Source organism: Perca flavescens, chromosome 20 (assembly GCF_004354835.1).
Source record: "Perca flavescens isolate YP-PL-M2 chromosome 20, PFLA_1.0, whole genome shotgun sequence".
Taxonomy (NCBI): Eukaryota; Metazoa; Chordata; class Actinopteri; order Perciformes; family Percidae; genus Perca; species Perca flavescens.
In genome coordinates, this window is record NC_041350.1 from 32,367,383 (window position 1) to 32,381,589 (window position 14,207).

The 14,207-nt window shown below is 39.2% G+C and overlaps 1 protein-coding gene across 1 annotated transcript in view; it reads right to left on the minus strand.

Moving 5' to 3' along the window:
* Positions 1-14,207, minus strand: part of nrxn3a (neurexin 3a) — a 232,902-nt gene that overhangs the window by 69,946 nt on the left and 148,749 nt on the right. Inside the window, exons 12-13 of the mRNA XM_028565234.1 lie at positions 6,251-6,454; positions 4,054-4,080 (exon numbers count right to left, since the gene is read on the minus strand). Coding sequence (XP_028421035.1) covers positions 4,054-4,080; positions 6,251-6,454 — 231 coding nt within the window. The remainder of the gene's footprint in view (positions 1-4,053; positions 4,081-6,250; positions 6,455-14,207) is intronic.

Sequence of the window (14,207 nt, forward strand, 5' to 3'; positions counted from 1 at the left end):
AAATCGTTTGGAATAAAGCAGCAGTTCTCAGGATGATCCCTGAGCTCCATCAGATCATTTTTACTTCCAGTGGCTAAAAGTCCAAACAATTTTTCCTCTGGGGGAGGCAATGCTCTCCTTTAAAGTTTATCATTACAGTTTTCAGCTTTTCTGCTTAAATGTATTGCCTAAAGCTGCATTCTATCGACTTTCCAACCCTACTGGCTCCAAAAAGAAGTCTGTTTCTATAGAAGTCTATGGCAAAATGACCCCTCAGTGGCAAGTCTTCTTCAGTATAGCATCATGTTCATTTTGTAAGTTATGATCCCATTTATTTTAAATTGCTGATATTGTGCTTATTTTCAGGTTCATAATTGTATTTAGAGGTTGTACCAGAATGCTGGAGCTGCTCCCCCCGCGACCCGATACCGGATAAGCGGACGAAGATGGATGGATGGTTGTACCAGAATAGGTTTATGTGGTTTAATTTTCAGAAAACACCATATATTTGTTGTACTGCACATTGCTGCAGCTCCTATTTTCACCCTGTGTGTTGAGCTCTCTATGAGGCATCTCACTTCTGTACCATCTTTGTTGGGAGTCGCACATGGACAGTAAGTACTGCTAGCTAGTCTGAGGGAGTGCCACGCTAGCAGCTAGGCGAGCATTATGACGTGTGTTACAAAGTAAAGGCTGGACTAAAATAGAGCTGTTTGGAGCAGTTTGTGAACAGTGTTTTCTGTTGGAGATGGTAAGTCCCTTTGGGGTGGACTTTGGGCTTTTTCACTTTGTAACCCTATAACGTGCACACAAACACATATAAACACTATAACACTATAAAGGAAAGGGGAAAAGCCAAAAATCATAATATGAGCACTTTAAAATAGACCATCAAGCAGGGGATGCTTTAGTAGGCTACTGTCAATCAGGACAGGCTTGGCAAAGTGTATCCATGGCAACTGTGTACATTAAAATAGACCTGAACTTGTTTTTGGATGTTGTCCGTGTTTTCATGATACACTGTGTAGGAATTTCTCCCATCTAGCGGTGAAATTGTATTTTGCATTCAAACGAATAGTGCTCTCTAGCACCTCACTTTTTCAAATGTGTGTTGCAACTACGGTTGCCATTATGTACCAAGAAGCTATGACAACATGTCTTCCAATTTTCGCTTTTTTGGCGACGAGGATTCCTTCTCCTGTGGCTCGGCATAAGTATGACCCTCCATTATGAACTAAAGTGCAGTGCGGGCTTTCAAATCTCCTTCTCCATTTCAGCTGGTTTCAGTCATGTGACGCTGGCTCTGAACAAAAACGTGTTGTAGATTAGCTAGACAGGTATAGTGCTTTATGTCCCTATCAGCGATTATAGTTTTTTCAAAATGGCGGAACGACATGGAAGCCTCCTTCGGCTTGCCCGTCCAATGTAAATACAGATAAGAAATTCTTTGCTTACGAGGATAAGTCAGATCATTGGCAGAGGTAATTTTATACCAATGAGGACAAATTTATGAATGAAGACATTGATTTTAGCTAATAAAATACTTAAAACACTACGCAGCCTCTTCTACATCTGGCTGGGGGACTACCGATGAAAATTAGCACTTTGAGTTAACTTGGGAACATTTACATTGTTTTAATGTTGATTAATGTTCACTGTCCCCTTTCAAATAAAGAAATTGAAACCAGTGTACATTTAAACTTTGACCCCTTCACTGTGTGTGACCAAAATGTGTGACCAAAATGTTCGATTGGAACATTTTGATTGTTGTTCAGTTCCAAACAGGCTTAGTGGCTTGACGATTATAAAGTAATGTTAAAGCATGGATTTAATTAGCGAAGGTGTTTAGCTGGGGGTAATGTTATTAGTGTTATAAGTTATGGCAAACGTTGTTGTCACCGCTAGGAACTTGCTTAGTTTTTTCAACCTATATTGTGTGTTTGCTTAGTTCATATTTACTTCCGTTTGTCAGTATGCTGTGTGAGCGTTTTATTCCTTAGTGTGCGGGTCAGACGGAAGGACGGACTGGCTGACAGCTGCCAGACGGACACAAATTCCTTCCTTTTATATAACAGATATAACAGATTTTAAGGCAAAGATCTCCATGGCCTCATTATGGGTAAAAGCAATCTGTAGTTATTCATGAAAGCCTGAAAATTGCTACGCAACTGAGACACTATAAACAACTTTATTAAGCAGCAGACACTTGTATTTGCATACAAAACCACCATTCCTAAACTTAGAATGTGTAGAAAGTAACTTGACAAATTTTTCTTGCAACTATCTTGTATATTCTGCATATTTCTGGAGTCCAATTTTGATAGTAAGTTTCTTCTGACCTAACTAACTAACTTTTTTCCTATGTTTTTGTGTTTAAGTGACTGATGGGAACAACAATCTTTGACATTGGTCCAGTATTAAGCAAGATCGCTGCAGTCGGCAGCAGCGAAACAAGCTACAATGTAAGGCAAGGCAAGGCAAGGCAGCTTTATTTGTTTGTAAGTTAATAGGGCAATTGTCCAGCTTGTGTTTACCTTCACAAAACTGCTCGTTTTGCCACTGACAGGCTCATATTAATATTGTAAGTGTCTCACAACATTATGGAAAGGATCCCTTCAGAGATAACCTCTTTGAGACCTTTTCTGTTTAATCAGAAACAGCTCTGAAGTCGCTAGCGCTAAACCCACCAGACTCCATTTAAAAAAGCAAAACTTTTAGCGTGTTTAGATCCAACGTATTTTCACATGTAAATTGGTAAACAATGTATTTCAACCAAAACTAGAGTTGTGATGTTTGGAAAAGTGGAAAGACGACCCAAAACGGCTTTTTAAAGTTTTATTTTGTTTCTGTTAACTTTGAAGGAAGTGTATTTTATGATGCTAAAATTACTGTTTATTTACATGGATTCTGGTGGGATTAGCGATTTCACGGATGTTTTTAGATTTAAAAAAAGGATCTTATTCTTTAACAGAAAGGTCGACCTCCTGACAAATTAGAACATTAATCTAAGCCTTTCAATGCAAAAAGAGCACTTTGTGAAGGTAAATACAAGCTGGACAAATGCCCCATAACTTACACTGTAGCGTGTTTCGCCTCTGCCGACTGCAGCAAATTGTTGTTCCCATCAGTCACTTAGACGTACAAAGGAAAATAGTCTCCAGGTTGAAAAAAACGGTAGTTACCCTTTAAGCCGCCTACACGTGATCTGCTGTAAAACTGCTCTGTGCTGGCCGTTCCGTTGTTTTGGGAGAGTGGTGCCGCCCGACTAGGCTACCCTTGGCGTTGCGCACCACCGGGGATTGCCGCCATGAGGTTCGCTTTGCCTTTCTGCTCTGCGCCTTACCTCGCGGTTTTGCCGCGGATGATGTGTAGGCGGCTTTAAGCCATGTTAATACTGTATGATGCCTTTTCTTCTAAATGTAACAGCTGTCGAAACAACTGCATTGTGGTAGATATTTTGGTTGAATGGAGTGGGTTCTAGTGGTTGATTACTTGAAGGGTTCTTGAAGCATGAAGCAAGTACTGTTGCATGAACTACTTGCCAATTTTTATTGGTGCGCTTTATTAAATTCATACCAATTATAAATTCTTTATAAATAACTACTAAATGAAAGGAATTATGTTACACATTCATGTTAGAAAAGGGGGGTTCGAGAGGATTACAAATGGGGTCAGGGTTAAGGTTATTTGGCCTGTGAAGGTCCAACAAATAGGTGGACAGTGCTGAATGTCTACAGTAGTAAAATTATGAATAAACTTTTTAAACTAATTGCGTCAATTACTAGGACCAAAGGTGTTTGTGTATAAAATACATTTGATTAGAGTCACTCTCTCTCTTTTTGTACTTGTAGAAAAAAAAAGGAATCACCACTCATTCCATTTGACTGAGGATATTTCTCTTGGTTTCCGTTGAACTCTGGGTAGTCAAACCAACTGAGCAAACCCATCCTCTCATTGGTAGGCTTAAGGGAAAGTGGAGGGCGGTGGAGGACTCACATTTTAGAATACATTTCCTTTTTAAAAAACAACATCCATCAACATAGAAAGCAAAATGAAACTTGAGTGTTAACTTACTGGAGTTACAGATTATCCTGATACAGTCTAGATGGGGAAGAATAAATGACAGATGAAATTGCATCCTTCAAGGTTACTGCTGCAGACATCCAAATACAAAAAGTCCACCCTTCCGGGGACGTACACATGCAGGAAGGCAGCCATTTTATTAATTTTGTATTTATAGTTAACTTAGCTAAATTACCTTAAAATAAATGAGGTATCTTAAAGATTTCCCAAAACATGATTTAATAGTAAATAAGATAATAATGGACTAGAAATGTGATTGTGTGCTCTTTTTCACCCATAGTACCAGAATTCAAATTTACTAATTGTTTAGGCACAGTATTTACAGTAAAATGGCCACTTGTAGTACCAGCTACATGAGTTTTCCAACCCAACAATGCTGTTCCACTTTAGGTTTGAATATTCAGATTAGAGAAGTCAAAGTCTCTGGCTCCAAAGCCTCTGCACCAACAAGGTGGTAGCAGCCATCCATTTTAGAGCCACGGATCTTTGAAAAGTCAAGAAACGCAGACTGATTTCATTTGATTTGCTATTAAAACAGCATAAAAGCTTTCAATTTGTAAGACAGTGGTGTGTTGGAATCTGTAGTAGAAAATCTTAAGTATGTGAACAGTCACATTGAGGCCAGAATAACTGCTGTATGCAGCTGTGAAGACAGTGAGGGTTGGTCAACATGTGGCTGGTGGTTTCATGTGTCGTCAACCGCAACAGAAAAGTGGGAGCAAACAGCCACGATCCAATCAGCACCAGCACCATGCAGAGGCACAGGAACCCCAACCATCTGATCTGGAGCACTATCTTATGAATACATGTGTCACTACGCTAGATCAGAGGCTACCGAAGATCTACAACATTTTACAAATGTTCTGTAGAAAATCACACAGATTGTCATAGACTAAGAATTCATAAGAGCTCTGACCAATTAGAGCTGCACAACATGAACATGTTGACTGAAATCTGGGATCAAATCAGTGAATGAGTTATCTGAATGTGCCTAGAATGACCAGCTATCGTCTGCTTACATTGCCATTACTCTTACATTTAATGATTTTTACTATATAGTTATATTTTATTTCTGTGTCATGCCAAACATCGTGGCCCATCCCACATGGGATTACAAGACACCACAAATTCACTTATTCAACAAACATCTTCCCTTTGCATAAACAAATCCTTCGAAAAAATACATGAATACAAATATATAGACATACACATACATACATGTATATACACGTACCACACACAAACAACTAGTTCTCATCTACACTCGATTTTTTTTCTATAAATAGTGTATATACAAGATATCAATTGAGGTGTGACTCGTTTTTCCTACTTCCTACAAATTATTACTGGGAGTGTTTGGAGGTATTTGGGGTTGCAGCCAGCTGTAGGTTTTGCTGGGCTCTGTTCTCGGGCTGTTTGCCTGACGGGCCGCAGGCTAAAGGCCTTTGAAGGGGTGAATACCATCTTTTGACAAAGCATGATGGAAAATGGAGTTGACAGGTAAACATAAAAACAAAACACAAAAAAGCATTGACTTCCAGAAAAGACATCATCAATAGCAAATAAAACAACCACCTAGAAGAACAGGAAGGTGACAGAGAAACGACTTGATGTCAGACACAAAAATGAGGTTAGTGAGAAAGACAAGAAAAATTCCTTCTAATGTCCTGTTGAATGACAGACTGAAGATCAGTGGGCATACTTGGTGGAAGTAACCTCCTAGAAAGTCTCAGCACACTTAGTTCTTTAAAAATACTTTGTTAGAGACCAGATTTTAAAACCCAGTATCTCTACGTCATAATGTATATTCTGCTTATTGTGCTGTGACTATCTCAAAAGTTCCGTAAACAATAATATGGATATGGTTTGTTTCATAGATGGGCCAAACATGTTTACCATTATAATAATATAAGTTATGATGTTTAGCCTAAGATGTTATCCAGTAAAAAGTTGAATTCAGTTAGCAATCCATGGTTATCTGTGTGCACAAAACCGCATTAACACCCATGCAAAAAGAGATAACCACTCACTTCTCTATTTTTTAAATCTGGAAGAAACCTTTAAGGGATCATAGTGATGTGTAACTGATGAAAAGATAGAAGTGAAAGGAGAGGTCACCGCTCAATGGTGAACCGTCTCACAGTGAAGGTGGTGGTGTGGAGGCAGATGGGGGGGGGGCATACGATACCTAGGTTGACCGTGAGTTTGACGCGACCCCCATCCAACTCCAGCCTGAGCGTGTCGGCTGAGTCTCGGGAGGTGGTGGCCATGAGGAGGCCATAGGCCCGCTGCGAGCGAAAACGCAGGGAGACATCCTCAGCTTCAGTGTGCATGATGGTTGGCATCACCACCTTCATATACATGCTGCCATCATAGGAGAGGATGGACGCCTCTGTTTGATAAAGTCAGGAGCATGGAGAGATGTTAGCCATATTTCATGTCAATATCATCAGCTGGGACATGATACTTTGTGCAAATATTAACTTTTTAATTTATTCTTTTAAGATTATTTTTGGGCATTTTGACCTTTAATTGATAGGACACGATCGATAGGATCGCAATCGAACCCTGGGCTGCTGCGTTAAGAACTGAGCCTTGGTACACAGTGCACGCTCTACCTGGTGAGCTACCAGGGAACCCCAAATATAAAAATGTTCATGCAAATGGCTCTACGGCTGACGGCTGACACTGTTCATGTCATTCCATCATACCCAGTGTCACTGTGAGTATTATAAGTCATACTGTATAATTATTTTAACCCTCTCTCTCTCTCTCTCCCTCCCCCCAACCGGTCGAGGCAGATGGCTGCGAACCAAGAGCCAGGTTCTGTCTGATTTGATACTATAATTAAAATGTAATTGAATACAGTACTATGTGGTCCTAGGTTTGCTGTGTGGTAATTTAGACACTTTGAAATCCATAACAGCTAGATTTTAAAGCCTGAAAAAGAAGGAGCAGAATATACTGCCTACCACAGCTTTAATTTCCAACACTGCTTTGTGCGATCACTCTGTGGGATCTAGTGACCATGTTTGCCAACAGTGTTAAATATAATGTAATTAGGGCTGTCAATAGAATTAAATATTTAATAGGATTAATCGCATGATTGTCCATAGTGAAGTTAAATGCAAATTAAAGCTAGAATTAAATGCAAATTAAACACACATTCTCTATCTGTTCTAAATGTTCTTCAAAAGGGATATTGGCGAGGGTTCTCTGCATCAGCCCTATGTTTGGATAGCAAGTGGTGTTTGTGACTCAACATACTACAGTGGTTACTCAGTTTACATCGAGAGTACATGCAGATAACTTTAGTCTTGTGGAGAGAACCATCTGGAAGGTCTTTGAAACTCAACTTGGCATTCAAAAGACACTTTTCTTTATCAATTTTCTGTTTATGCTAGCCCTCCACAACTTTACTGCTGCATCCCTTACTGATTTCACAAACTACGGAACGGACCGAGGCCCAAATCACAAAACGTGTCTTCGTTAATCGTGCAAACAAAATAAATCAGTGGCTTTAACATGAATTTCCGCTAAACTTGTTATTGTCGCGTTAAAGCTATAGTGCGTAGTTTCTGTCGCCCCTGCAGAAAGTGCCACAATTCTTAGCCAAGTTTCCCAGGCAAGGGAGATCTGGTTTGCTGTAGTCATACATCACATTAAAGGTCACATTCAGACCTTTACAGTGATACCAAATGTGTTGATTTTAGAACAACCAGGCTGCTCATAATCTAACATCTAGTGTGGTCAACACTGGGTGGTTTACAGGCGTAGCATGGCTATGAATTCAGGACTGAAATGGCCTTCATTTGCATGGCTGTCTTGAAGCCACCTTAAAACCAATGTCAGCATGTGATACACCAGATTAAAGATCAGGATTTTCAGTTTCCAATGAATGTCACATGTTTCAACATCTAGCAGGTCCTGAGAAACACGTTGTAATAATTGTTTGGAGATGTGACAATCATTCGTGAGTGGAAGGAAATCTCCAGATGTTTTGCCAAAACGTTGATGCACATGTGGTGCTGGTCAAATGATTTGGTGTTAGGTCTAGGGGATTTAAATACCGCTAAGGCTGTACCATTGTCCATCACTGTCTAATCAAAAAGTCTTTATTTGCTGTCCGCCACTGTCATCCGTCCATATCTCTACTCTCCTTCCTCTGGCGTCTGCCTTCATCAGGTAAGACCTAGTCCCAGTCAACGACATTTCCACGATGATGACAATACAAACAGAGCAGTGCTAGAATAGCTACAGCATTTATGGTGTGTGTATGTGGCCAGTGCCTTTAAAGTCATGCAGGGTTGCAAACACAACAGTGTGGAGGTAGTATTGACAGAAAGAGTGAGGTCTGCCAACAACAGCTGATCCCTGCCAAAACATGAAGTTGTACAGCGCACACCTCATTTATTTGTCTGCAGGAGTTACAGAATAACCACCCCTGCATGACTCTTTTTAGTCTGTGTCCTCATCTGACTGCAAACTGTCGACACACTTCCCTGTTAGAGCATGCTGTGGTTGGGTGCTGATTTTACACTCAGTGTGAGATAGAGTTATCATAGACATGTGGATATGTTGATCATGGTGATTGCAAGGAAATCATAGAGCGCTCAAACTCAAACACACTCAAAGAACATACACAAATATACAAAGAACACACAGAGTGTAAAATTTTTTTGTGTTTGATATCCCAAAAGCTACTGGGACTGCATGGAGACAACAAAGAAGTATTTAGATAATTTACGTAAGTAAAAGTACCCTTACCACATTGTAGAAATACTCTTTCCTGCATTTACATTTTTTTAAAGTATATATATATACATATAGATATATATATATATATATATATATATATATATATATATATATATATATATATATATATATATATTTCACACACACACATATATATATATATATATAGTATATATATAATTTATTATAACTACTAACCAAAATATGCTTAAAGTCTGGGTAAAGCAAAATCAGTGATTTCTTTCCAAACACATTATACAGAAAATACATTTAAAGAGACTGTAAACTGTCGTATTGATGGAGTTAGACGGTTGACTGATTTTAACCATTTCTGTTACCAGGAGTTTTGATTGCGATGTTGAGATGTGGTGAAAAGCAGCACAGAGACAGCTATGCGACACATACACAGATGTGTGATGCAGCCATACATATGCGTGTACACATTTCTGCATTCAAATACTGTAGGATTCCACAAAAATTAACTGAGTAATATGGGTAAGCTGCATATAGGAGAGAAGCATATACAATTACATAAAATAATAGTAAACAATAGCACTTTATATTTTGTTCACACACACACACACACACACACACACACACACACACACACACACACACGTTTATATTAATGATAAGGCGTCAACATCAATATTAGTGTGTGTTCTTTGTTCATCTGTACATGTGTCTGGGTCCATGCTCAACTGCACATGAAATAAATGGCTGTGATTGGTCACAGGGATGCTTAGGACTGATGTGTAATTGACAAGGTGTCAGATTACAGCATGGTTTGATATACACAATTTCAGTTCTCATTACAGCTCTGGGCTGGGCTGTCAGATTAACCCTGACATGTTATATTTCTTGGACATAAGTGTGTGTGTTAATGTGTGTGACATGCATGTGAGATGGTTTTAATAAAGTGTGTCCAAAGGATTGATACACCTTTAACTGACTGACCTTGCCACGTTAATGCGTTGTATGAAGATACTGCATCTCTGACCAGTTAACTTTCCTTATCTTATTTTTATTTTACATTGGACACTGTTCAGCTCAGTGACATAGCAGGAAGAATGAATTCTTTGTTTTCACCTGCACAACGAGGATCAGGTAAAATTGTTGTCATAAAACTTGCAATATAACAAAAACTCACTGTGTCGCAGTTCAATAATGCTGCTGAGAGGAGCAGGGAAATAATAAATACTGTATTGGCTTGAAGATGAAATTATCACATTTATATCTAACTATAAATCATTCTGTGTGTACAAAAGACGTCACACACAGCATGCTGTTGTACGAGCCTCTGCAGTGCTGCCAACTTAGCCACTTTGTTAAAAGACTTACGCCAGGAACAAACCACACGCTGAAGCACCGTGAATAGCTGTAAAGCATAGATTCGTGCCTGATTGTGCGCCTGGCTGTTCATACCAGACGCGCAGTTCTCCGCGCCGGTCACAAAGCCATCCTTCTCCACGCCACACAGCTCTCTCTATCTCTCTCTCCCAGTGTGTGTGTGTGTGTGTGTGTGTGTGTGTGTGTGTGTGTGTGTGTGTCAAGTACCATTACTTCTTACTGTTACTTCTTACCATTACTTCTTTTCGTTACTTCTTACTGTGTACCGCCACCTCCTGTGGTGAGTAGGTACGGTAGGGTCCGGTAGATAGACAAATTGCACTACACCCCTGGGCAAGACAGTGTACCATCTGCATATAAACCACTCTCTGTACTTCTGTTATAACTTTAGTCTTTTCAGGCTTTTTGTAGCTGGATATCATTTTAAACGTGAATGAGGCTATTCTGATAGTGAGGTACTTGTAAAATGTGCTTATAGCTAACTCTGGTTCTGCTAAGGAGCTGTGCATTCTCCCTGTCAAATAAATACATTTACAAAAATAAAACATTTCCTGCAACGTTCTAAAGTTGTTTTATCTCGTCGACACCTCGAGCCAAAGGTGTGTCTACATTATTTAAGAAGCAGACACTTCTCTCATGTATGAATCTGCAGTAATTAAACCAGGCTCATAAGACCTAAAGGAAAATGTAAAATAAATATATAAAGAAATTAAAAATATATTATGCAATCCTGATATGGCTCCTGATGATGATAGGCCTATTGCAATATTTCAATAGATTATGTCTTGCAAATAATTCAGGGTGAAATGTACACCCTATATCAGATTGAACCACTGATGTCCTACAACTTTTCATTTCCAAAGTAAAAAATGAGATTTAGAGGAAATCACCATGGCCCACTGGATGATAAGAGAAAAACTGATAAAGATACAGAGATATTATCAGTAAGCTGTTATTTGATATGTTAAAATTAGTAAGAGCAATTTGTGGGGGTGATGTGTTAATTGGTATCCAACTCTGATCAGTCTTCATTAAACTGTCACAAACTGCACACCATGATGGAAAACCAGTCAGAAGTGAAATTTTCTCTCTACGACAGCTGCGTATTTGTGAAGATGGGCAATGTGGTAGGAGAACCTGAACCTGAACTCTACCCTTACTATGCATTCTACGGTCAAGTTTATCAGACTTGGCCTCAATATCTTGGAAGTAAAATCAGAATCAGAAAGGGATTTATTGCCAAGAAAGTAACACAAGGAATTTGCCAGTGTTGAGTACTGGCTGAAATCAGCACAGAGTTGGGACAGATGTGCTTTCATCCCAGGATTTCTGTCAACATCAGTAGTGGCAAGATGGACACCAAGCAGTGGGGCACAGCTCCCATCTCCATCCTCACATTTCCTCTCCCATCATTTTACCTTCTTTATGAATCCATTCACTTTGTCATACATGTTAAGGATATGTGAGTCCTTGCCTTGAAGTAATAGCTTGAGGTCCTTCAGTTGAGTGAAGACATTAGCAAAATATGCCAGAGGTGCAACCCAATCTGCATCCTCAAACACTGCAACAAGAGGGTGCAATTGCTCTTTCAGGAAAACAAACGCCTCAGTGCAAAGTTTAAAGTGTCAGTCATGTTTTGCCATCAGACAGCCAGCAAATGTCAGAAATAAGCAGTAGAAGCCGTAGCTGCTTATGATCCGCTGTCATGACAAAGATTTTGAAACAGCCTATGATTCATTGGCCTGGACTGAATGGAATGACGACAACAACTTGCTGATAGATGGAGTGCCCGATTCAAAATCTGAAAACTGGAGTGAGACATAGATCAAGGCAAAGACAACACTATCTAAAATAGACTCCAAAGCATATAATAATTACAAGATCTCATCAGACTGAAAAATATGGCCACGCTGGACATCACAGAACCACTGTGGTAAAACTGCTTCTTCGATACAAAGACAAGGAAAGAAATCTTGAAGAGAACCAAATCCCTTAAAGGCACAAACATTTTCATTAATGAGACACAGATAATATTTGCATGGAACGCGAGGAACTGCTACCAAAACTCAGAGAGGACAGAAGGAAGGGGAACATTGCCTTCTTAAAATATGATCAACTAGTTCGTGCACCATCTCCGTTTCAGCTGAATGTCCCCTAGTTAACACTGATTTATCTGGATAAAGGTACAAAATTGGAAACATTTGCATATGCAGTTTACCAAAATCTAACCCTATATTTGTCATATTTAAATCACAGATTTTCGGTGCTCAATGATGATATTGTGTCTCCTTATCTCAAAATGTTATAATTAGTTGCATTTATTGTCCTGATACCGATGTTAGTATGTTTCATATTTCTGTTTTCTACTGTGGACCTGATAAGTAATAAGGGAAAAGTATTCATTCTCCTTGGTCTTCTCAAATGTGACTCCAATTGAGTTCCTCAATATTCTCTATGCATCTTACCTTTATTTTCTCATCTACAAACCAAATAAGAAAACAAATATGTCTGCAACTTTAAATGAAAATGTATTTACAAATTATTTTAAGCATCTCATAATTTTAGTTCATTGCTTACTGATACCTCTGATGCTTTTTCAATATTTCAGATCTTCTTAACCAAAACTGTTCCACAAAATAAATCTGATGAGAGGATAAAATGCCATAAGTTCTCTAATACCCCTTTTCCACCAACAAGAACCAGGTGCCGGTTCAGAGCTAGAGCTAGTGCCGGTTTGGAGTTGGTTCGACTGACGAGCCTCCAAAGAACCGGTTTGCTTTTCCACAGGCTAAGGAGCCAGCACAGAGCCAGGTCTTATGTCACTGTATACGTCTCATCTTTCCCAGCAACATTAGCACGGCGCTGCCAAACACAAACACACCATAAAAAATGGCGGACGTTGCTTTGCTATTGATGTTCGTGGCTTTGCGGACCTACATCGGCATCCAAACTCGGCGGATCCAACGTGTTCACACGACTCGCCTTTATAGTGCAAGAAAGCAGCTTGTTTCCTCCTCTGATCACCGCTGTTGTTGTTTAATCACGTCCATCGTGTTTATCTGCTAATTCAAAAATGGCGGTCACAAGTTTCTGTTTGTCTTATTGGTCACGGTAACACCGCCCCCAGCCGCTGACGTAAGCGGTTCTTACTTCTGGCCCAGCAATGATTTGGTACTACTTAAGAGCCACTTTTACTGGTTCGGAGCTGGTGCTTTGGTGGTTCAAAAACAAAGAACCAATTTGAAACTAGGCTCTGGCTCCGAACCAGCACCAGCTCTGCCTTGGTGGAAAAGGGGTATAAGAGAAAGGAAGGCTCATTTGTAGCCATGAGGAAAGAAGTCCCATGAGAGGAGGTGTTTAGTAATCAGGATGCTGAACTAGCTTACCTTACATTTACTAATATATTTGAATCCATGTTTAACAAATGCTTTCCACTTCAGATTTAGATTAACAGAGAACAAAAGCCTCTAAACTAAAGAACTCTAAGCCCTGAATCACTCCGGGTCTACAACGATCTTCTTTTAAAAGAAATTGTATAAAAAGTAGTGTTGTTAGCCCCACCCCATTCAAAGTTGAGATTTATAAAAAAAAAGTGTTTTTAATAATTGTATATTATTAATAATAATAATTTCAATAGAAATTACTCTTTTGCAGCTTGTCCAGAAGATCTCTACAGATTTAAATAATAATAAAAATATCTCTTGGCATGTTCTTAGACTTGTCAAAAGCCTTTGACACTATTGAGCACAACATCATTATTGCAAAATTATGGATGTATAATGTTGTTTTAAAAAGTTTGGATCATTATTTAAAGAACAGAAAACAGTATATATCCATAAACAGCTAAACTCAAATAGAGCCAAGCTACTGTGTAGTGCAGACCTGACCCAAGACTTACTCAACACTTTAAAAAAAATTGGAAGCTGTCCACAGAAATTCACTCAAACAAGAAACTCTAAGGACTTTTAATCTCCCATTTTATCAGACGTCCCTTAACACTGAAATACAGAGGAGAATCTCTTTGGAACAATCTACCG